The sequence below is a fragment of the Lasioglossum baleicum genome, chromosome 9 (assembly GCF_051020765.1).
Source record: "Lasioglossum baleicum chromosome 9, iyLasBale1, whole genome shotgun sequence".
NCBI lineage: Eukaryota > Metazoa > Arthropoda > Insecta > Hymenoptera > Halictidae > Lasioglossum > Lasioglossum baleicum.
The window spans coordinates 13,519,746-13,545,283 of record NC_134937.1 but is presented as its reverse complement, the minus strand read 5'-3'; the positions used below and the strand labels follow the sequence as shown (position 1 = coordinate 13,545,283).

Genomic DNA, 25,538 nt, shown 5'->3' with positions numbered 1-25,538 from the left:
CCTCTTCCCCACCAACCCCCCATCCCCCCTCCATGGAAATTTATAGCCGGCCGAAACTTTCCTGACCGTAATTCAACGGAATTAAGCAATATATAAACGCGAGACCGCCCAGGCCCGGCCCGCCTGCAAACAGCCACGCATTTCCGACGTAACGGATAGTTTTTCACTTTTTCCGCCGCCTATTGCCACTGATTTATGCACTCCCAGGTTTTCCGGCGAGCGATGTATTCGCGAAATCTTTCCGGCCGAGTATTTATCGGCGAGCGGTGACAAGGATGGAAATGCGAGTCGCTGGTTCTTGGTAGGCTTCCGATCTCTATGCAAAATCAAAAATTTGTGTAGAGAGTGATTTAGAATTGAAAAATATGTTCGAAAAACGTGTGGTTCGATGCAGCCGGAGACCAGCGTTTCGCATCGATAATTGTGAATATCTGCATCGATTCTCGAGGGAAAGGCGCGCACGCGGGCGGTTGCGTCGGCCTAATTGCTCATTCCGATCAGTGCAAGCGACTCGATCATAATTTGCAATTTATAACGCGTCTATTAGGATATCACGGTCAAGCATTCACGGGTCCCAGGACAGTGTCGATAGCAGAACAGCCGGGAAGGGCGACGGAGGGCGGCGTAGCACGCGATCAGCCCGGCGCGACAGCGAATTACCCGATAATAGGCCTGACCTAACGAGCCTATAGCGACCTTTTCGAATTAATTAATGCCGTGGAGCCCGACGCGTGTATATGTATACATACAACGCGCGGCGAGCATCAACCGGAATCGCAACTTGTTAAATCAGTGAAACGGAAAATACTGGCTATGGTGTCCTGTCCACGGTGCTGTTAAAGTGGCTGCACACTGTGTCCATCAGCTCGGGGTCCTAGGCAAGCTTCCTCGAAGGCGAACATGATCGTGAAATCGTATATTTAAGACATGTGTGAAAACTCTAGATTCAAAAACAATATTCTTGACATATGCATTGATTGTCTTCCTGAGCTAAAAGATAAAATTATCTCTAATAATAATTACAATTTATATTGCTATGATTTCAATACATTGGTAACATCCATTCCAATTAACACAACTCTGGATTCAGAGCTTACAGATCCAGTTTGATCCTAACCCTCAAATTGAAAAAATCCTAATAGACAATGGCGCCACGGCCATATTTACCGATGGTAGCAAAATCGCTAATGCTGATTATGTTGGTTGTTCTTGTATTTGCTACGACTTAAACATTCGTTTTAACATTCATTGTACACTAACTGTAAGCCTACTGTATAATTGTGAAAGCTGAAATAAACCTATAATAGGTTTCAGTGCCTCAAAAAAAAAAAAGAAGACATGTGTGCCCATAATTTTCACTTAGACCACATCCACAACAATGGCACCTGTAAAATATTTCAAACCGGTCATTTGACCGGCGTTGATTGAAAACGGTTCCAGCGTTCAGAACATTTACCATTAACAAAACATTTTGTCAACAATCCCTGCGGTACAGGTAATGAGAAACGCATTCCAGGCGTTTGCTCGCCGTCTCCCCTGAATTAAACGGCATTTCATGCAAAGTAGAAAATATGGAAACGTTAAATTTCGAGCAGCGGTCGCAGAATGAGCATTAGCCGCGTTTAAACCGTTCGCTGTTGGTCAACAACACCAGCCAGCAGGTCCCGGGAATTAGAAATGCATTTCGAAGTGTTTGCTCGGTATTGCTTGTCGCTGTTCAAATAATTTCGGGAAACGAGCACGCGAGCGTGCGTGTTGACATTCAAGACAGTGGGCACGAATAATGCGTTGTTTGAACAGTTAAACCAATCCCGTTGGCTCATCTCCACCGGTTTGGAAGAGTGTCGTGTCCGATACACGCTTAACCAATCCAAACAAGAGGTGACAGGAGAGAAAGAGAGAGAGAGAGAGAGAGAGAGAGAGAGAGAGAGAGAGAGCTTCTTTCTAAGTAAAGTCTACACCTCTGGAACGAACAAAAATGCTCCAGCGGAATGATCTCGCGTTCAAATTCATTCTATTTTTGCGGTCGCACGTGTTCAAACACAACCGGCACACACACACACACACACCGTCACATGACCTGCATCGTGCTCGCTCGCGTTTGCGCGCCAGTGTTTGATTGATCAGTTTCGCGCGGCGGCGGCGGACATTGTAAATATAGCTCTTCATCTACAGCCGTAACGGATTACCATTCTCGCTCGAGCTGAAATCAAATAGAATGATGACTGCGACTCGTCGTAGAACCGCAAAGGGTTAATAAGTCCGCGTACCGGTACGTGATGTTGCCATGTTAACTGTTAATCGATAACAAGCGGAGAGGCGTCTGCCGCGTTACGCGCGTTCGCGACAGGATACATAATGCGTTCTGCAAATTTAATCGGTAAAGGGAAAAGCTTGTTTCGTCGATCGGAAAGAAAACTCCAGTGCGAGCGTTCTCGAATCGATGGAAATTCTGCTCGATATTCGGCAGCCTTGTGAAACCCGAGACAACATTTCGAAACTGTCGTGTTTACGCGGCGGCAAAATCGACTCAGAAATGTACGCGGAGACGAAATAACTTCGGCGCGGGAGGGAAGGCACTCGAAAGTTTGCACGACGCCCAGTTTGTAACGCGAACACCGGCGCGGTGCGACGTGTGCGTACATAAACGAGCAGCACATGTTGTATCATTGTCCCTTACGAAATTCGATACGAGTGACATCGATACCATCGACTGCGAGAGCATGTTTTCGTTGCAGCCGGCCGGTCCCTGCAACGAGGCATCGCGACGCAGACGCGTCCTTGCAAGTTCAACGGGTTCTCTCTAATCTGTCGGCGTTGCGAAACGTCGACTACCATTCAGCCTGATTGAACCACGAGAACCAGATTGACCTACGCGCGACAAACGCGCTGCGATGACATTGTCGATTTACTCACGGTTAATCGGAACTTGCCTCGAAGCCCAGCTCCTCGGCCGAACACGATTTTTTCATTGAAGAGCGCTTTGCAGTTCTTTGCCTCGATGCGACGTGGCTTGTGCTACTGTGCGGAGGTTAGAAGTTAGGTAGGCGTGAGCGCGAGAGTCCCATTGGTGCTCGGTAACCTCCACCGCAGCTCAGAGTGTACTAACTCCGCCCACTGACACGTGGGACTTCGTTATTGGCTGCGACAGTCTCGTTCCTCTCTTGTTGGCCAAAGTGTCATCACTAGGCTATACATCTTTCAATTGTTTTTCTATCTAAAAATGTATTTTTAGCTTTTTATCATTTCTTGTGATGACAATAGATGCCACTAATCTCTGTTGATATACAGCTTTCCTTGTAATGATCCGCAATCTAGTCATCACGGTACATGTAACAAGGCTGGAATGCAGTGGACAGCTATTAGGATCATCGACAATCTCTGTTTTCGAAAGACAAGCTATAGTACGAGCTATATCGACAACTACTGGCAGCGTCGTTTCCCAGAATTCGACTTAGTTGGCTACGCAATCGAACGTAACTGTGTAGACTGCACAGTAGGTTACTGGGTTTCGGATCGAACGGCAATAATTTATACAGACGAGAATGCCGTGCGCCGTGAAAGGTTTATTGATAACGTAGTGCAAGTATTTACAGAAACGGAGGAGCGGAGAGTGGACGACAGTGGGGAAGAGGTGTTTTAATGTTCGGATTTTTCGAGTTCGCAGATGTTTCCGCGTCGCCGCGGTTGCACGCGGGCGAGTAAATTCACGCGGAATGCGTGCAGCGCGTCGTGACGAGCAAACCTTAATGTATTTACAGAGCTGAAACCCATTAACGCGTGTCTGCCAGTTGTTAACGGCGTAGCTGGCTGGCTGGCTGGCTGAACGAGGAGCCGACTTATCGTTTCGCTTCCGGCCATGAGAACGCCGTTACGTTCCTCTATGGCTTAAGACGCCTAACGATCGGAGTCATCCTCTTTCTCTCTCTCTCTCTCTTTCTCTATCTTTCTTCGGAGCTATCTAGCGTGTTTGTCGCGCGACGACGCGACGCGACTCCCGGAATTTCCGCGTCGATCCGCTTAGCGAACTCCGCCGCGCGATCCAACGAATTTTGTGAGTAAGATCGGCTATCGGCTTCGGTCGACTCCGATCTATGGGACACAGAGCGATAGAGCTATGGAGCAGGGAGATAGAGCCGAGATAAGCGATCGGAATCAGAGATACCGGAGAAAATTGAGTGAAAGGGATAGAGAGAGACAGAGGAATTTTAATTCCGGCAGCCGGGCCGAAATTTCGTGGAATCGAAATATCGGCACATCAATATTCATGATCACTCTCCCGTGGCCAACGGAATCGAATCTCGGACCGGTTGTGTAACGAAAATAAAAATAGCCGTGGCGGAAATAAGACACCGTTGATATCGTTGCCACGCGGACTCCAGTAATAGCTGGCAAGATTATAGCAGGTGAATCGACAGATAGAGTGCTATAGATCGCTCGCACGCCCTACTGCGAAAACTCCGTGCGACATTGAACTGTGCTATAAGCGTTATTCGACTGAATGAGGTCGAGTTCTCGGTTCGATTTTTTAACAAACTCTGTGGAAAATTGTGTCGATTGGTTTGCAGAAGCTGCTGCGCCCCATTTCGATGATCACGGCTGAATCATCGGACAGGTGGAGCACGTATTAGGCTCTCGTTATTTATCGTAGATCTGCTTATCGGCGGATCGGAAAAATTCGAGGTAAACGTACTAGTTGCGTAGACGAGTCTATCAATCATACCAGTTACACGTACCATTGGCCATCAATCAAACGACAACAGTATCGCGTGTGTTCCACCGCGTGCTCTCACTCTCTCTGTCTCTTTTCCTCTCTCCTTCTCCCTCCCGCGTCTTCTATTTATATTTTCCCTCGATTCTATGCTCGTCGGAGTCACCGGCCTGGCTGGCTGGCAGGCAGGCGGCTTGCGCTCTCGTCGGAATCGATTCACGCCGGCAAATTTATCGTGAAATCGCGTCGTCGCGAATTACAAGCGCGAAGTGCTATCCAGAACGTCCGAGGGGGTGAAACGCAAGGGATGGCCAGTCCCAAGCCCAGGGGGATGAAAGGAGAAAAAAATGAGAGACGTTGAAATATAGAGCGTGCCTTTCGCGCTTATTACGCGCGGATCCATTTATTCCGGACGAATCGACGGCGACTGAAATTAGTGGCACCGACGACGACGACGGCAGACTGCCTGCTTCCAATCGGCGGAGAAGGTCCGACCGGATTCCAGGTGTTCCGTTTAATGCGAGAATTTCATTCATCATCGAAGAAACCAGATGTCGAATTAGGCGCCCGGGTCCCGACGCTGCCGTAGGAATTATGGCCGCGGCCCGGTTCGATTAAAAAGATGGAACGCTTCTTTCAGGGAGCGTCTTCTGCCTCGACGACGAGGGGAAAACGAACTTTAAGAATAAATTCTTTGCAGGAACTAATCGGTGAAAGTGTGAATCCAGTCGTTTGTTTCGAAGAACTTTTTTGAGGTACAATTGGATTGAAGACGGGGGGGATTGTGCGAATGAATTTTTTATTAATGTTTTTAAAGGAACATAATGATGTTCGATCAGCCTAAAGAAGAGCATCGTATATCCCTAATAAAGCGATGCTAAAAACGAGCCTGCTACCAAAATGGAAATAGAACCGGGACATCGAAAAGAATCCACGGGAAGGTCGACTATTCTTAGGCTCCCGCCGCAGCCAATTGGAAAGGCAATTGTTTTCGGATATTCGCAGCTCCTTAAGCCTAAAGAGAAGCGTTTCGTTCGTTTTTTGAGCGAAGCAACGGCGCGAGTTTCACGCTCGACGACGCGGGAGTCTCGAGCTAGTGAAGCCGGGGCAGCTTCGATTTTTCCGCGGGGAATCGCAAACGACGCGTTTAGAAACCCGGCCTAAAGGCGCCGCGCTAAACTTAGCCGAGTCGCTGTTCTCCGACCGCTAAGAATAACTGCACGCCGTGTCGTGCTGTAAACAAACAAAGACCATCTGACATGTTTCCGAAGTCGAGCGGCGGCTCAACCAACCGAGAGAGAGGAAGAGAGCGCATGTGTGTTCGACGATTACGCTCTTTCCCGTGGTCGTCGGTCGTTGCAATTTCTCTGGCCGCGTTCGACGAACTTCTTTTCCCCGAAAATTTCACGGGAGAGCGTTGCACGCGAACCGACTATAATTTCGACCGCGGACTATCGTGTTTAGGTGAACGCGCGCCCCATGATCAATCCCCGCGCTGCATATAAATGGTAAATATTTGACGTGTAACACATTTTGCCTCCAACCCCCGGGTCGACCTTTGTCCGTCACTCCGACAAAGTGGCCCTTAGAAAACACCATCTGCTACATTCCCCGAGACCGAGAATTAACGTGGGGCGACTCGGCAAACAAGAAACTGTACGCGCCGACCCCGAAATTAAGTGCCCCTGCGCACGTTTCTTTCCTTTGACAGGAGCGAACGTCTCGGGTGATATTTTGCGGTGCAAGCTTCAACAGCTTGCGATCTCTTTGAAATTTTTATTTCCACATGTATTTCGCGATCCTCGCGAAAACCCGACCGACCAGAGAAACCAGAATCGTGTCAGCCGTGCAACCGTGTTTCCGCTTGCAATTCGCGCTCGCCAGCTAACCATCTAGCAGAGTTCTCCTAACGACGTTTACGCGCAACGCGAAACCCGATTCTTCCTATTTAGGACGCGTGTCTTAATCCCGCATAGGCCTGCAACTAAAAATCGCACGACGATTGAACGGTTCCGACGATTCCGAAACGATTACGCCGGAGTCGCCGGATCAAGGCTTATTATCTGGCGATTAGTAATTGACGAAATAGTTAAGCCATATTTAAAATCATAAGAGTAAAGTCAAAATGACCGAGTAATGAATCACATATATAGATAAAGTAATCTTGGAACACGGCATGTTATCTGAAGCCGGGTCTATAAGTATAATATGCTCTAAGGTCGTGCATGTGTCACGATGTCACGTGACCGACCCGGAACCCGCAGAGAGGGGGTAAAACTTTTTCCCCTCGATTCGAGTCAATTCCCCTGATCTGGCGAAACTGGCCGACTTTGGGAATTTTATCGCGCTCCGAGCAGGTTGTCGCGATCTTCTCTCTTTTTCTCTCCACCTATCTGTCCCCCGGCGTTTTTTTCCCCGCGCATCGATCGCCGCTGGTTTTTATCAGTCGGCGGGTAGTTTCGCGTCCCTCTGTCTAACATTTACGCGACACCGCGCATGCAAACGGGCTCTTGCCTCGGCCGACATTAACGAGAAAGCAAACGGTGAAAAATAACGCGAAAATGCATGAACTTGACGAACAGGTTGTCGCCGTCGACCATTGTCGTTTGTCGGCCGCCTGCCCGCGTAGGAGGACGATAATAGCGGCGCAATATAACAGCGGAACGAGAATAGACGATGATTGCGAGCGTAGTTTCCCGGCGAGCGAAACGGAATCACTCGGAAGGACGTTTCGCTGGGAAGCTAAACCGATTCGTGAAAGAATTACATTGTCAGTGATTGGGCTCGCAAAAATGCCTCTACCAGAGTGAAAGCAATCTTGAAACTTTTAATTAGTGCGCTATCTTATCTAATCGGTAGTACAAGATCGCGACGACAAATTGGGCTGTCTTCGCAGTCAGCGTCAAGCGAGGATCAAAGATACGGAGTAATTGAACGCGTAAAAAAAAGAACCTTTCGAGTGAGCGAGAGAGTAAGAGAGATCTCTCTCCCGGGTCATCAGAGCAATTAGTGCTCGGTAATTTATCGCCGTTTATCGGTGAAAAGGCCGCAATCGAGCGGACAAGCGTTTTTCGTTCGTGTTCGGTGATACTGCTCACGTTCGACCATTCTCTCTCCCTCTCACTCTCTCTCCCTCAGTGGCTTTGATAAATTTTAATAGGATTATATTTCTTTTCGTCGTGGCTGCGCGCGCGCGCGTGTCTGTCGCCGACAAAACGACCGCAAAATTTGTCCGACCGATCAAACCGGCGGACCGAATGACGGATAAAGGGGCGAGGCGAGGAAGACCAATTTGTTTTTATCGGTCCTTTGTTTCTCTCTTCGGTTTTGTGCCACGATCCACCCCCGCTTCGCAACCCTCTCGACGCTTTTGCCAACTGCAGAGAGCTCGACACGAATCGGTTCGCGCAAAGCGCGTTAATTCGAGTGTGACTGTCTACGCAAATGCTCTTCTGATGGTTCTGTCTTCGAATGATCAACCGGATACTCTGAATTCCCGATGCGCGCTTGTGCGGGCCACTTTATACATTCAAACAACGTAATAAACAGCTAATTAATAGGGTAGACTCGTTTCTAGGATTGCAAATTCTAGATTGCATTTTTCAATAATGGAAAGATAAGGTTTTTCAGTATATATATAGTCAAAAATGGTAGATAACAAATCAATCTAGGCCGCCATCGCCCTCAAAACTCCTATTTTTAAGTTTACGAGGCATAATTTCCATTACTCTGCAGAGTGTAGCTGTCGCAGCTTTGTGAATATAATTAAGTACATGCGCAGCTCCATAGCTCCGAATAATGCAAATTAAGCCTCGTAAAGGACGATCGCGGCCTAGATTGATCTTTTGTCTAGCGCTTTTGACGATTTGCAATCCTGAAAAAACGAGTCTACCCCCTTATGTTAATATTTCACTTGGTGCCGTCTATACTCGAAGGACTGACCTTTTGGGTCCTCCTCAAAGATGCATCTACTGGGTGAGGTGCCTAAATGCTCGCGCTATGCCTGTCAAATCGCTTGCGCCCGAAGGTTAATGCGCGAAGCACGCGAACAAAAATGACAAAAAGATTCGTTCGATGCTCTCGAGGCAGATCACAGCTAGGACGAAGGCTTCCATACTCTCTATTATGTATGCATTATAAGTCTTCCCATACAGACTCTATTCAACACGGGTCAAAGAGGAATTTGAATACAATGGTATTACACCCTGCTATACATAAACAGCGTACGACACGAGTCCTGTGAGATACTGGTACATACACTTCATCATCTTCTCTCTGGTACCTCTCTTTTAACTCTCTTCGATGTTCAAGTTCTCATCCAACACGAGTCTCGCGAAGAATCACTTCGGTACAAAAGCTTAACATATCTAATTGAAGTCGTGTTACTGAAACAAGCAGCCTGCATTCAATACGTCTTACTTGTCTTCGACGAGAATAGAGTCCGAGGTCTAAAGGACAGGAACTTAGTTGCATACAATGAACCGAAGATGAAGTCAGCTATTCTAGATTTATTGGATGATTGGGTTCAGAACTAGGATGTGGAAATAAGTCCGCAGGAAGTCGGGACGTATGCAAATCGACACACATCGTATACAGATGCTTTTTTTACTGTATAATGTTTTTCTATTTTTATTTAAAAAAGAGCAGTAACTTGTCCCAGTTCTCAGAATCACCGTGTGTGTACTAGTAGGGACCATGAACTTCAGTAACGGATAGTAAAGAAGTAAAGAAGCAAAGAGAAGGTAGCAAGGCAGCAATAAAAGAGTATCGGGATCAGCGAAGGGTGAACCTACCCCAACCCGGAGGACACGTATCGTTACGCAAAGCCACGAAGAAACACGAGGCGTGGGTTTCCATCGCGGGCAACGTCCTTCCAGCGTGTCTCGTGAACCACCACGCGGTCCGGGCCGGGCCGTCTACCGACCGGTTTGATCGGCCGTGTCGCCTTTTTCTGTTGGCTTTCCCAAGCGTTTCTCTCGTCTGGGTTCTCTCTACTGGCAGCAGCGGTCTGCTCTCGCGACAAACGAACCTACAGCACATGCACCACCGGCCAAAAGTTTGGAATCATCGCGTGAATTCAGAGAAACAGGATGTATATACGAAAAACTGAATGCCTTTAGAACAACCAAGGAAGATTTACTTGTCAAAAATCTTACGACTTCCTCAAATTGCTCATTCATTAAAAACCCGCCTTTATTTTCAATGACAGCCTGCCATATTCAGGGCATCCTGGCAATTAGTTTCTCGAATGTTTCCAATTTGATATTTTTCCATGCTTCTCGTAGAAATTGCCAAACATGTCCCTTTAAAAAAGTGCATGTTCAACTATACAAGAACTGAGACAAGAACAACTGGGTGTTCAACTATACAAGAGTATTATGGACATAAGAAAATGCTGAAGTCTGTTTAGAAATATTATTCAACTAGTTAATATTTGATATAATAACATTTTATTAAAATCAGTAAGTGATTCCAAAACTTTTGGCCGGTAGTGTATGCCTGTTCGTTTGTCCCTCGTGCGGTTCATTATTTCCGGTTTCAATTCGGTCGACCTGGGTCGAAAGATCAACATGAAAAAGACGTAATCATATTGCACTAGCCACATCCAATACAAACAATAAAAATTGCTTTCCCAGGCCATTATGAACGATGAAGAGGCTCTGCTAATCATCGTGGATACGAAGAAAGTTTGTGCAATGGAAAAAATACGAAATATCTCCTCTTCGGGTCCGTTGGCCCGCCTCTCGCTTTCGCCGGCCGGTATCGCGTAAACGCATCTATGCCCCGTTGCACCGGCTCGGTAATAAGTTGTACGGATAGGAGTTCGATTAACCTCCTCGTGACCCGCGATAAAATTCAACCGAACAACCTGGCCGAATTGATTAATGCGCTGCGTAAGCGGCCGGCTGTGCGCGCTGCGACGTGTTGACTGCTCGCGTGTTCTCTATGACTCACCGGGGCTGCATGCACCGCGCAATGCACCTCGACGCAGCGAAATGTGCTCGTTATATCGCGAGCGTGCAACGCGGAACCCGTATCTCGATGAAATCGTTCGGATATGCACGTAGATACCGCGAATCCGGGCCCCCGGACCAGAGAAAACCGCTACGGAACCGTGAAGAGAATCTGGTCTCGTGACCCTACGAGGCTGCCAGCATTCAATCTCGCCTAACAAACCGATTATGCTGGTCCGTTGTCTGCGGAAACGTTGCTATTTTATGATACATACATACATTCCCGCAGTATAAGAACTCGAGGCGAGTATTATTGCCTGCGTGATGAAGCAATTTTCGTCGTTCACTGCGTCTAGATGATTTCAGTCTGGAGGAATTTGTAATCGACGGCGTTTATTTTATTGCAATCGCTTCGAAGCAATTCGATAGCGTCGGTCATCGGAGACTCCCGAGGCATTCGGTGAACTTGCCGACCGTGCAGTTGAATTATAGTCGGTCTCAGCTGATTCGACGCAAGATTGCATTAGTAAGTTGAAAATGTCTTCGGCGCAAGCTGGCAGACAAATTTTTCTGTTCGACGTGTCGGATGACCAGCTAATGTATAGAAATATTGCTATGCGATTGAGTCTGTACCTGCAATAAACATGGATGTGACGTCGCTTTAAAGAAAATTGCTGCGCACCCGACGGCTATTAATGCATCGTCGAACTTCTAACGAAGCTAATTGCAACGTTGGCAAGAAAATGCATACAATATATTTCTGCTTGTTCTAAGATCTAAACATAGCTCAAGCCATCAGATATTTAGAAGAACAAGAAAGACGCATTTTGACCGTAGAAATCAGCATGGCGTTCGGTAAACTGTTCAGGAAATGACTCGGCGAGTCTACTCTCTAGTGGACTCTCGCAGTCGGCCAACACGCTGGCAACGAAAAGACGATCGGTCCGCTAACAAGTAGAAAGGTATCGCAGCAGCGTGCTCGGCACAAAAGCGAATTCTTCGCGGTCTCGAAGCCAGCCAGTCGAGCGACAGTGGCGAGCATTGTAGCGGTAGGCAATAAACGAGAAACTCAGGCGCGTTCGTAACGACTCGGCCAGGGACAGGAACGGGAGCGACAGGACTCATTCTGGCACGCGCGAGAGGCATAAAACGCGGCGTGCCATCGTAGTGAGCGCACCGGCGAAACTCAGAAATAAACCGAGAGTCCCCGTTCGAGACGAACCAACAGCGCGAGAGTGAACGTGATATAGAGACCGCGGCGGGTTGGTGTTGCTTCCCCCCCTGAAACGGGAACGAAGGATAAACAAGGAACGAGCGCGGTAACAACCGCGAGAACATCCTGCGTTCGAGGTTTTCACGGGACGCATCGATATTTCCCATGCGTGGCGAGCCGCGAGCAAACCGAGCGCAGGATTTTGTCCGACCCGCTGGGAAAGTTCAGTTCCCGAGTCCCATTTGTTCTCGCATACGAAGAAAAGGGATTCTTAAGCCACCTGCAGCGTTAAATTCACATTGTATCGATCGTTGGTAGCAATACACTTTATTGGATTATTGGTAGCAATACACTTTCATGCATCGTCGTCGACTTGGTATGTATCTGGCGAAGACGTAGACTTCTTTCTATGCTCCCCAGCTACCTGGAATTGAAGAAAATAAATTGATAGCGATGATTCCTATAACGATTACACTTCGTCAGTTCAGTAGAAGGTGCCTTGACAAGGTATCGCATTATTCAATACAGTAGAAGGGTGCGTAGAATCAGTCGCAAAGACTGCATGATCGAATGAGGAAAATAACTGGGCGTGCGAATAGTCTCCGTTGTTTTCTATACGATCTTTTTATTTGAAGAATCTTCATCCCCGAATATTTTCCACGAGAAAATGGACGTTCCGTTGGAAACCGCGATGCCGATCGAAGGGAAGCTCTTGCGCGAAAATATCGCAAGTTTTTCGCGACGTGCTACCTCCCGGGGGCCCGGCGGGGCTGGTTTCCGAGCGATTTAGTACCGTCGAATTGGATGGAGACTCAACCGTGTGTATTTCCATAAAAAGCGTCGACGATAAAAATCACCGAATCGCGGGACACGGGGATATATAGCGTGTACCGTGGTTATCGCGGAGAAGTAATTTCGAATAAATAACTCGGAGGTATATTTTTCCGGTTTGAAAAACAGAAACAGTGGGGAGTGCGCGCGTGTTTGTGTGTGTGAGGGTAGATGCGGTTCCAAGCGAGAATCCGCGGCCGTAGATCGAAGTGATACGCGTAGTCGGTAAACAGTAGATTGTTTGTCAAATTTATTTCTCGTTCGTGTGGCGAATTTGCGAGTTTTACGAGCGATGTAGTGTGAAGGGCGTAGGAAAGAGCAAATTTCGGGGGAGGCTTTAAACGCGTGACACGACTTCGCTGACTTGACCAAGTGCCGTTACACCGTTGCCAGTCGTTCCGCCGATCCTCCGACGGCAGCCGGTGTCTCCACTGTTCCTCTTGTTGCCATTGAAATAAGAATATCCGGACGCACAAAGGCGTTTTCGGTGAATGGGCCTGACGTAACGCTTTTGTCTCGAGCACGGGCCGACGGTACGCGACTCTGTCCCGTTCGTATTCCGACTACCGGCCCGTTTCCACCCCCTCGAACCCCCTGGAACCACCTCGTAAAACCCCCTTCTCGTTGCACACCGTCGACACCCCTCGGCCGCCTCTGGGCCACCGATGCGCGCAATGGTACGAGAAACAATGGTTTCCCCGGTACAATGGCTCGCAATGTGAGTGATGCGAAAGATGCCATTGTAGCCGTGGCTACGGAACGTGGCATTGTTAACCTTCGATGGCACAACCTCCTTTTCTACCTTGCCGATCCGCCGCGCGTTTTCTTCCCAGTCGGGCCCCCGCGTGTCCCCCGAAACTGTCGTAATTTCAGACGTCCGCCGATCGAATTGCGAGGGCTCGTCGATTGTTCACCGCCAGAATTATCGCACAGTTACCGTCAATTTATCAGATTATGCCTTGTGCTTTTACTCGGCCGATAGCGCAAGACTCCCAACGAAAGAACAAGCGATCTCCTTGCAGTTCCATTCAATGTATCGCGTGTTCCGGAAGTTCCGGCGTCGGTTTACAGTGTATCGTGCTCGATCCTCGCATCCCAACGGACCTCGATCATTCTCGGGATCTTCTCTCCGTAGGAATGTATTGTACGAGCGAATTTTCAATCTCGCGGATTCGCGTGTTCCCGGTTATTTATGTCGGCCGTCCATAAAATTGGAAACGAAGGCGCGAGAGAAAGAAATACGGTGGGTACGTAGTACGCGTGTACATAGGTGAGTCCTGGGTGAAAGTGGCGGGAAAGAAACTCTCACGAAATTCCCGATAGATAAGCGTTGTGCCGCGGTCGGTCTCTCGAGAGAAGGCGGGCTCTAGCAGTGGAGAACAAGAAAAAGGACGAGAGGCAGAAAAGCAAGCAACCTGCAGGAAAGGGATTGTCGGCAATACACGCGACACGTCGCCACGGACCAGGACGGTCTCGAGGAGTGGGGATATACATATACAGGGATTGTGAAACGTGCATAATGTGTGTGTATTGTACGGGCACACACGGTACCGATACACACACTCACGCACACCGTAAAATATCGCGCTTGGGCCGAGTGTGTGTCGTAATACGCGAGACGCCGAGTGGAAGCGGCGACTACGTGCAGAAAGAGGAAACAAAAATATCACCGATGCCGGGGAGACTGTCACGACCGGGTATAATTCATGCGCGGAAAAGTTTCGCATCGGCGCGGCGCTGGTTCCACGCGGCTTCTTGTTCCCGAGTATCATTTGCTGCTTTTACGCGAGTTTCACGCGTGCTCGTAAAACACGCAGCCTCGCCGGCGCGACACAACATCGTTAAAACGTCGGTAAACAAGCCGAAAATGCTTCGGCTCAGTCGCTGCCCTCAATCCGCTGGAGGACGGGTCCGTTCCGACCCGGCTATTATAAGCAGTCCTCAAAGTCAGAGTCAGAAAGAATATACTAATTTATTTCTAACACTTAATCTCACCCGAAGTATTTCCGACAGAAGAACATATTCGCGCACGCTTTTAGACTCACGGCTACCTGTGTACCAAATTTCGGCTTTCTATGTCGTCTGTGTTTCGAGATTTTTTACCGTTACAGAGGACAGAGGAACAGGCAATTATACATACATATATGTACACAGATATCTTGATAGCAAACGGAACTAGAGAAGTATATTTCAAGATTGCGAGTACCGAGGCGTGCAACGAACTTCCCCTTTTTCGAAACGCTCGGTTTGCAACACCGGCGGCGAATCCTTCAGCGAAGTCCGGATCAATATTTCTATCCCATCGGTTTTCCCCCCGCTTCCCTCGAATAATAATCATCATCAATATTAATACATACGCTGGGAGTCGGTGAAACCCGAGTCCCCCGCTACTTTTCAACTCGTCACGTACTATTTTAATTAATGCGATGCGAACGGCATATAATTATCCGGTAACCAATAGCTGATTACAAACAGGCGAGCGCGAGAGAGTAATGGGGACGGAAAAATGCGCGGTAATCCGAGAAACGGGCTGCGATCGTCGACGTGTACCACGATCGGAACGATGAAAAATGCAATTGACCGTGTGCGAGTACGTATACGCGCACACACACACACGTACGCGTACATAGATTTTAAAATATTCTGCGGCGAGCAAGTCGACGGATCCTGTGTCGCGAGTTAATCGACCGGTCGAAAACAATGCCGCAGAAAATATTTATGCCGCCAACCGAAACTGGCCCCAGCCGCCGGTCGATCGATTATATTCAACGCGTCGTTGCATTATTTCCGCGAGAAAGTATTTCCACGTTTCGCCGGGATAATTCGTGAAAGAAGACGAGGGAATTTGGCCCGCCTCGTCGAACGTGGTAACTCGCATATTGCAGGCCTGCTGATCCGCTTAGCGTATCAGGAAATGCATAATTCATCGGCCGGCTCGATACGTGGGACGTATTTCAGTAATTGCATCAGGTGTTAGATGAAAGGAAACTCCGGCAAGGTCGACCGGCGTCTTACATTCGTTATTTTCATCGTCGATTCTTTCCCCGGCAGGCAGCAACGTTCCGCGCGCGCTCCCCGCAATTATCGTAATTATCTCCGTGTAGACAGTGTTCCGAGAAGCGCTATTTATACGCTCGAAACATAGGAAACCGATCGATCGAGTGGCATCTAATTACCAGGCTGGAAAAGTACCGCGAATTTTACAAATTTGCAATTTTACACATCTGCGAGTTCCGAGCGATTCGATTCTGAACTCAATATATGTACTGCGCATCTCTCAGCGTTTGTAGGAAATGCCAGCAAACAACGTTCCGCGTCAATTTACATATTTATATTTATATGTTACATCTCCATCAGGAAGTCCAAACGATTGTATTGCCCCGCCATCGGAACGTCGAATAAAGTAACGAGTATGTATTAAATAAACTGTAGTGTTCATCAATTAGAAGAACGGGGATTTGCATAAAGATCTACAATCATGCTGCTAATTATAGACGGACGTGATTTAACGGCGACGTTTAGTCGCACGCAACATTGTCTTACCATTATTCAAGCTGATTTCCTTCTCGCAACGTTTTTATCGACTGCCAACACGTTCAGTAATTTCTGCATCGATAGCGTGATTCTTCATTAATCATGGAACAGTTTTAGACCATGTGTAATGGAGTTGCGCAGCGATAAATCGAACGAGAGGATAACATTTTTTCGTTACAGGTTTGGTTTTGTCATTGTTCAAGGTGTTCAGCTTCCGTTACAGCCTTTTCACCTGTTCATCTCGGTAAAATGGTTTTAAATTAATCGCAGAGCTGTTTCGAGTACAGGAATCTCGTGATTCGAGTTCGCATCGGCTGCATAATCGAACGGAATGGCTCGATATCAGCGTATTCGTCGAAAATCGGTCGGGTTACATGGTTTTTGACGGGAGGGCGCATCAAACGATCGTTTCGTCGCCGTCGATGATAATTGCCGGCGAAACGGGACCGTGTAAAGTTCAGAATACAAGAATATACAAGCGAGCACCTGTCGAATCGCATTATCGGTCACGCGACCAACGCTGTCGTGTTGTCGATGTGACCCAGCCATCTGTTCGCCTATCGGATGACGCTGTCGATGTACATCATCGTGTTACTTAGGGAATGGTCGTCGAAACAGCTCCGGGAAAGCACCTCTCTCTCTCTATCTCTCTATCTCTCTCTCCTCTTTCCCTTTTTCGATGTTCCGAAACGTTTATACATGCTACCTCCGAAACAAAACCGTACAAACAATAATTCACGACCTTTCAACTCTGGTACAGCGAAAAATCCTCAGGGGAGGATTAGTCTATCGAAATTTGAAATATCGAGGCGCGTTCGAGCTGCGAAGAGTGTTCGATCGCTGTATAGAGCTCTTCTGCTCGAGAGAGAGAGAGAGAGAGAGAGAAAAAAAAGAGAGAGAGAGAGGAATTAGCAAGTAAAATGACGAGGATGACTGCCTCCACGTAATCCCGGCTAAGATCGCTGTCTTAATCCCGAGACTGCATTCAAAGAATTCTTTAGAGTGTCCATCCGAGCGGGAAATAAATCAATGATCCGAGGATGTTCGAACATCCAGGAAAATTCCATTGTATCCGCTCGGATGGGCCCGATAAAACGCGACTCGGAGTCTTGTCCTCAGGAACTCGACCTTTGCATCCGCCTAATCCTTGTTTCAACGGGAATCCACAGATAACCGATAAATTCGTTTGTTTTCGAAAACACCGAGAAAGAAACGGCATAAGTGATAAAAGTCTGATCCCGTTTCTATTTCGCAGCATAAATTGCACCGGTTCTACGGGGTTTCTGCAGCAGCCGATTGGTCAGTTGCGTTAATAGCGTGACTGTAATTAAAGAAACGAGAAAAGATGATAATCGACGGCACCGGCAGAGCTAGATCGCAGCGATCTCGAAACAGGACGACATCCGGAGGCGGTCGGGTGCGCGATGTGTTTCTTGGCCGATAATAAAAACAGTCGATCGTACGGGTAATTAACGAGAAAGAGGAGAAAGCGGGTAAAGTGGCGGACGGTTTTCCAGTGGAAACCCTTCGAGACGTTCAATTAGGCACGATGCCAAACTAAACCCGAGCCCCCTACCGTCCCCGCCCCGCTCTCTCAACAATGTTGCGCAGGTCAAATGTCGAGTGCCGAGCGACAAACCGAGATTTCCTCGCCATAAATTTCGCTCGCGGGCTAACGATCAGATACGCCATCGGTAATTAAACCGACGATAATTGAAACGCATTACGTAAACCGCTCGATAAAATCGCACGATTACAGGGAAGAGGCCCCGGGAAAGAAAACGCCTCGACGCTTTCACGACCCAGGATTCGAAATGTCTTTGCAATTAGCTTTCTGACCTACCTCCGGCACTATACTAATTCCTGATTGCTTTCGGGGCCGGCTTCTGCGCGAAGAATCAGCCGAGCCGCGCTAATTACCGGTTTAGCTGTCGTTGGCGGTGAGTCATATTCCGACCTAACTTTAGATACTCCGGGAAATGTTAAACTTCGAAAATATTCGAAGATTTTCAAAATACTTCGCCAGCAGGATTTTTCTAGTTCATAGAAGAAGACTGAAAAATAATATCTATCTCGTAGTGCTCCATTTTTCACTGGCATTGTTCGCTCCATGATAAAAATTGCGTCCGGAGCGAATTTAATGAAAAAACGGAAGCGGAGCAAGAAGGATTGTCGCTCGAAAAGAAGCTTACCTAATTACAAAGGAATTCGACTTGATTGCACAAGGGAAAATGTAGCACAAGGTTGTGGAAATTTACAAAACAATAATCGCTGCCGCGCACGTTTCCGCCGTGACGATTCGGATCGAGGGAACGGAAATTTCCTTCATACCTTGCGTTCTTTAAAAAGCCTCTACCTTCTGCCCCGCTTTTATTCCCGCTAATATTCGCTTGCATTATCGATGCTCGCGATGTTATATAAATCGAAACTTATCAATCAGTTATCGGTAACTTATCAATAATGGTTAGTGGTTACCTCTGTGTGCGGACGACGACGTCAGTATCGGACGAATTTTTCCAGTTTTTCAGCGACCGACGGATTTTTCGTCGCGTCTGATAACGAGTTATAGTGTTGACACAAACGGACAATGTGTATTTTGAAATTCCCACGCGCGCGGAGCTGGCCGTCGATGAAGCGACGGAACACGATCTCTTATTGAAAAGCTGCGTGCACGTATGTATATTAACTGGGAAATAAAATAAACTGTGCGCTTGCAGGATAAATAAACCGTGGGAAACTAACTTGTGCAATAAAGTGCAATAAACTCCGCGGTGATAGAAAAACAAATAATATAACGCGCCGGTAGTTAAGCAGAGTAGAATCCTGTTCTAGGAATATTTTAAAACTACTTTCACTTTTTCTTAATATTCGTCGGTCAGCCAAAAAATTAACTGGCGGAAGAGATTAGAATAGGCAATTATGTATACGTTCTCGATTTCTGTCGAGAACTGGCGCGGCGAGAAATAAGAAACGAAACAAAAGGCTCGCGGAGATACAATTAAAAGGGGGGAAAAAGAAAGCGATGCAAATTGGCTCTGGAACGGCCGGCGATCGTGATAATAAACCGTTAAGTTGCCGACGCCACGCGGGCGCACACGGTGCGACCAGTGACGTCACTCGTGCCATTTTAACGAAGCGAGGAAACTGTTGTACTCCGGCCTGAGATATTGAATGGGGAATAAGTACTATGCGTCCCTCCTGCCTTCTCCGGCCACTGAAAGGTCATTGCACACTCGTAAACAAACAGGACGCGCCGTCTATAGTACGCTCGGCCGCGTCACTGAACGTACACACCGATCTAATACCTTGGCTTCAAGGTCGTCCAGTCATAATGCCCGGCTGCATATCGGTAATCGATTTAAATGCCGACCGCGCCGAAAAATACCGACGAAAAACCCGACCCAATTTCATCGTACACAAACATTTTTCCGAACGAGGCGTTCGACCGCTGGATGGATTTTTTTAGAAACCAATTATGAAACTCCAATTCTAATTAATTTAAAACGTTAGGACTCGAAGCAATTTTAATTCCGAAATCAAGACATTTCTTAAACATACATCATTTTTATTTTATGTGATCTTTTTTACATTGGGCACATCGAAATTGAACCTATTTCTCATACAACGATGCAGCTTTTCGCAATTCATTGAATGTAGACGAATTTAATAATGTTAATACGGTGGTTTTGGTTCTAAAACAAACGTGACATTTTTCTGGATTCAACTTGGTTTAAGCAAGCGCCACCGCGATCAACATATGTATTCCGACAATGAATCTACATTGTAAATTATCGTCTATCGCGTGGAGTTTTTTATAGTGCATTCAGTTGTCACCACATTCTGATCAAACATCAAACATTTGCGCAAAAGAAGTATGTACATAGTGGACGATGACATTGATTGAACTAAACATTGTTTAAAAGTATGTATCTGAATAATGACTGAAGATAGATATATGTACATATACGAGTTACGTGACAGTCAGCGTTACATGAAACTATAATTAAACGAACAAGTTTACGTTGCAGTGTCCTTGAACAGGTTAATGATGTTGAAAATGGAGAATAAAAATAGTTGATAGCAAATCTAGCTTGTTAGTTGAACCGTCCGTGTTCACTGAGGAGTATGCAATTATTTTTATTTCTTCACGCCATTGAGTCCGGAATCGTGTACCGGGACGGATTACGGCGTAGACCGTTAGGGATTCGAACATAGCGGTCGAGGTTACTACGACTCGGCTTTTCACGTTTGAAATTCAGGGTCGGCGTCTCTGTCGTTGACGAGCGTGTCTGGGTAACGCGAGACATCTTTCCTGACGTTCCTTGGCACGAAAGGCTTTAACCCGTTGCCGTAATATTTTCTTTGCAGGCACAGTGATTAAAACGTTCTCCAAAAATGTAGAAGAGAAAAGAAATTTAAGAGTCACCACTAAAAATTGTTGTACCATTATTCAAAACATTGTTTACTTTGTCAAATATGTTGGTATCTAATCGATTACTAAACATTGAAGTATGTATTGTATCACGTATTATGTATATCAATTTAAAGTTCATATGTACAAAGAAACAGTTAATATAGAATTAGCCTAGGTCGGAAGAAATGTTTCATTTTCGAGTGAAAATAGCTCCGACTGTAAAGAGTTAAATATTGATTAACCCTTTGTACTGTTTGCACCCTTTGAAGGTTAAACATTTCTTCCGATCTAGAATATTTCCATTCCATTTGATTTTTTCATTTTATGGATATGAAATTAATATAACACTTCATACAACACTTAAATGTTTAGTAATCGATTAGATAGCAATATATTTAATAACCCAAATGGCAATTTTATAAAACGAATCAAATTTAATCTCGCCTAAAGAGAAAAGCGTAACATTCATGCTTGTTTTAATAAAGAAAAAAAAAAACATTCATACGTTTTACAGTTTGCTCAAATCTTCATCACGAGTCTGACTCGTTAAAATACCAATGTCCAATGTATCCCGAACTTGTTTCGACTAGCATCCACATAGACAATTTTTATTTCTCACGATGATCAGTCCATTGACAAAAATTGATCAATTAAACAAGTATGTAACAAGAAGTCGATACACAGTCCAACCTCTTCGCTATACATACTCCCAGAAAGGGTTAACCTTTCGACGTCGTCGAAGTCGACCCCGTTGCAAAAGCATGTATTGTATGTGTTCTTACCTGTTGCCAATGATCCTCGAGCGACGGCTGTGCGGAAAAGTATCCGGTGTCGTGTATGTCCTGCAACTCCCTAAATATGTTCCCACTCGGCAGGATATCCATGGTTACTCCGGTGTGCGAATGCGTTCGTAACTGGTGCGTGAACTCCGAGGGGGGTGCACAGAGAGAGAGAGACGAACGATAAGGGAAACCGTCGAACGATACCGATTCAGAAAGACGAACTGTACCACACGGGAGCGTGATCGTGGAGAGCACACGGTGTCGAAGGGAAATCAACTGAACCGGACACGGTAGGTTTCGAATGAACCAAATAGAAGAACCGTGGTCTCGGTGGTCGCGAGAGTACACACGTTCGAATGGACAGAGATAGAGAAAGATAGAGGGAGAAAGACGGAGACTTTAGATGGCAACGCGGTCACTAACTGCACGCCGATACGCGGCTCGCGGCTTGAACGCACGCACGTACACGCAGCAGGTAGTGGTACGCACACGTGCTTATCATCGAAGAAGCACCGACACGGTGGTCACAACGTCACGCCGTGAGCAGGATGACCGCGCGCGCGACACACACACGAGGTAAACGAGGATGGAGAGAGAGAGAGAGAAAGAAAGAGAGAGAGAGAGAGATACAGGATGTGTATATAGAGGGAAAGAGAAAGAAAGAGAGAGAGAGAGAGAGAGAGAGAGAGAGGAGTGCCGAACCACACGGTCAACTCTCTGTGTGCTCGACGCGAACGAGAGAGGGACCCGGCTAACCGCTTCCTTTTTCCGCGCGCGCACAAACACTACGAACACCGTTGCTCCGTACCGTGAGACCAATCACTCTTTCTCTCTCTAGCACGTTGCAGCGCCTACCGGCGTTTTACTGTTGCTGCTACTGCTCTGCCACACAGGCCGGCGCTAGTACAATCGTTGGAAAAGCACGCGGCACTGCACGAACACGATATGTACAGACCGGCGCGGCACAACGAGGGAGTGACAGAGAGGAGAGACACTCACTGGAACGAGGCTGGTTGCGCGACTCGATGCTCTGTCTGTTCTTGATAGCGTCGCGTACAACACGAGACACGAGCGACAGCATCCATCATACAAACCGGAGGAATCTTTCTCTGACCAGCGGATAACGCGAAACGTCAAAACGCCTTCGATTGTTCTGCTTCTTCTTCTTCCTCCTCCTCCTTCCGGTTCGTTCTGTCACTCTCGACTTCTCTCCTCGTATGTATCTATCGGCTCGAGAAATAGAATGACTTCGACAACACGCCAGATACGTTCACTTCCACTTCGCGTCTGTTCCGAGATTGCAAAACTCTCGTGTTACCACTGAACACACACGCGGCTCGCAAGTATACGACTACCGGCTTTCCTCTTTTTATTATTTTTTTCTTTCGTTACCCGCGACACTTCGATCAGCGGCGTCGCGTCACCGTTTACCCGATCGACGTCTGCTCCGTTCACTGAACAGGATCCAGACTACGGACACGAATGTCGCTGGGCATCGACGGCGATCGGACACCTACGAGATATTTAACACTCCGCAGGGAGCGACGATATCCCCGAGCGTTAATGCGTACAGACTCTTCCGCGCGAACGCCGAAGAGTGACTGACGTTCCTTTACCATAACTGTACGCGAGCAGGGCCGAGAAACTCCGAGCAGAACCGAGCGCGCGCTCGGTGCCGGCGACGCTCTATCGCGGCCGGCGGCCACCACGCGTCGTGGCAGCACTGATCGGTGGCGTCGCGACGCCGTTTACCTTTAATCGAACTAATTTCCAAGAACAGAGAACCCCGTTCGCGTCAAATCTGCCCGATTTGCAAGGCACGTTCGACACATGGAAAATGTACGATATATACGATATTCCATCGAATTACGGGAACATTGGATCGCCGCCGGGAAAAATTGCCGATCTTTCAAGTCCTGTTACTTTGTGTAGAACCATCGTGGAATATTCTACCTCAGCTTGTTTTAAAGGGCCAATTCTCTATTTTCATCACATCCTGCTCAGCTTTCTTCGGGTCGCTTTCTCATTCGAGAGTGAACTGCGAAGCTGAAGCTGCCCTTTCCCGCAGTTCTGCGAATTTAAACGATTGTACAGAGTGTACATAATTTTTTGGGAAGATTACTTCAACGTTTTCTTGCAAAGGGCAGTTTCTTCTTTGTAATGACACCTTGAAAATCGATCTGCGATTTTTCGTCGCGATTCTATTACAGTTTGAATGACTTTGAACATTTTCAAGAAATGCTAGAATATAAAATGCGACAGGATTTAGTACGATTTTCATTTATTACAGATCTGAAAAGGCTACTACGAATTTGTTAATGCTGTCAATTCTCGAGATTGGAATTCATCAATTATACCTGTAATTAATTTTTTGCCTGGAATACCAATGGGGATAAGGGACAACGAGCCGCAGTAAACACGTAACGAGAACAGGAACGAAAAGAGGAGGAGGACGAAGCTGCAACGAGTATATCGTTTAACAGCAAGTTAAGGTTGAGCAGATAACAAGCCTTGTTATTAAGCATCAGCGGTGGAGACCACCTGGACGACGCAGGCCACCAAAAGCGTCAGACTGTTTCGGTCTCGGTGCGCCTTGCATCGGTAAACATTCAATACCGCAATCGCTTCGGGAACTGTAGGCTCTCGCCATAACTCGTGCAAGCGTTGCACCGAGCGCGTCGCGACGTCGCCATGCCAAAGAATTATTTGCAAATGAATAATCGGGGCCCTGGTGAGTCAGAACCCCCTCGAGTGTCTCTCTCCGTCCCGTACAAGCGAAGGAGATGAACGCGTTGTGTCGACGGTAACGTGATTCATGGATTCTGCGTGTTCGTTAAAAGCTGTTTGGTAGACGACGTCGACGCTGGCTACAGCGCTCGAGAATGCCAGATTAGATACGTAAGCGGCATTTATGGCGAATGGAATTAGAAGACCGGCTCTCCGGTTATCAAGACTGCACCTCGTTTCCGTTCGAGCTATCGTCTCGTCGAGCTATCGCTGCGCAACACGGGGAAAGTCGTGCGCCGGATTCGAGACACCAGTTGTTTCTCTCGTTTTCGTTTTTTCAAGACCTAACACTTTCGACCCTGAAACCACAGTATCTCTGCAACTATCCCCACCGCGTGTTGACGAAACGCGGCTGCCGAGATTCGCGTGCAAATTCGCATTTAAGACACGTCGATTTTTGTTCGAGTGAAACGGGCACGATTTCGAACAATCCCTTCAGAAATTTGAGAAATCCGGAATATTGGAGACAAGTACGTTCAAGTGAAATGGCACGCACGATTCCGAATATAATTCGCTTGGAAACATTAAAACGTTGATGACACATCGATTTTTATTTGGGCGAAACGGGCACGATTTCGAACGATCCCTTCAGAAATTTATGAAATCCGGGAAATCGGAGACAAGTACGTTCAAGTGAAATGGCACGCGCGATTCCGAATATACTTCGTTTGGAAGCCGTCGTCGGACCGTGAGTCGACGAGATTGAGCGAAATGCAGAGTATCGTAGAAGTTCCGTCAGTAAGATAACGTGACGGAGGAGGATACAGAATTTCAGGACATCCTCGGATATTGCAGAGCCGGGTGACAGCAGACGGCCGAAAGAGGGTTAACGATCGGGTCGTTGTACTTGAAGATGACCTTCTGAGCACCGGACCGGACCCGCTGACCGAAAATACTCGTAACGAGCGAACGCTGCTATATACGGGCGCTGACAAAACGACGTTAAAGGGGTTAACAGTTGTTCCGGTAGAGGAAGAGAGAGAGAGAGAGAGAGAGAGAGAGAGAGAAACATAGAATCCGTATAAGATATTATCGGGAATAGGCGACGGCCGGCGAGAGAGCACCCGGGGTAGATCTTCTGTGCGCGATACGGTTATGTTTTCTTCGTATTCCGGTGTTCTCGTGCCAAGAGACCGCGGGGGCGGAGAGAGGCTGTGGGAAATGCGGCTGTCGAACGAAAACGTTAAATTCATCAACGCGCGTTCGCGTATCGCGATGAATTCCCGGCTCTCATCCCCTCATTCTCTCTCTCTCTCTCCCTCTCCCTCTCTCTCTCTCTCTCTCTCTCTCTCTCTCTGGCACATACAAACGC

The 25,538-nt window shown here is 47.3% G+C and overlaps 1 protein-coding gene across 3 annotated transcripts in view; it reads right to left on the bottom strand.

Annotated features, from left to right (window-relative positions):
* LOC143212017 (Krueppel-like factor 6) overlaps positions 1 to 23,050 on the bottom strand; it is a 378,041-nt gene extending 354,991 nt beyond the window's left edge. For all 3 annotated transcript variants that reach the window (XM_076430267.1, XM_076430268.1, XM_076430269.1), the window contains exon 1: positions 21,440 to 23,050. In XM_076430267.1, coding sequence (XP_076286382.1) covers positions 21,440 to 21,541 — 102 coding nt within the window. In that variant the 5' untranslated portion in view covers positions 21,542 to 23,050. The remainder of the gene's footprint in view (positions 1 to 21,439) is intronic.
* Between the last annotated feature and the right edge of the window lie 2,488 nt (positions 23,051 to 25,538).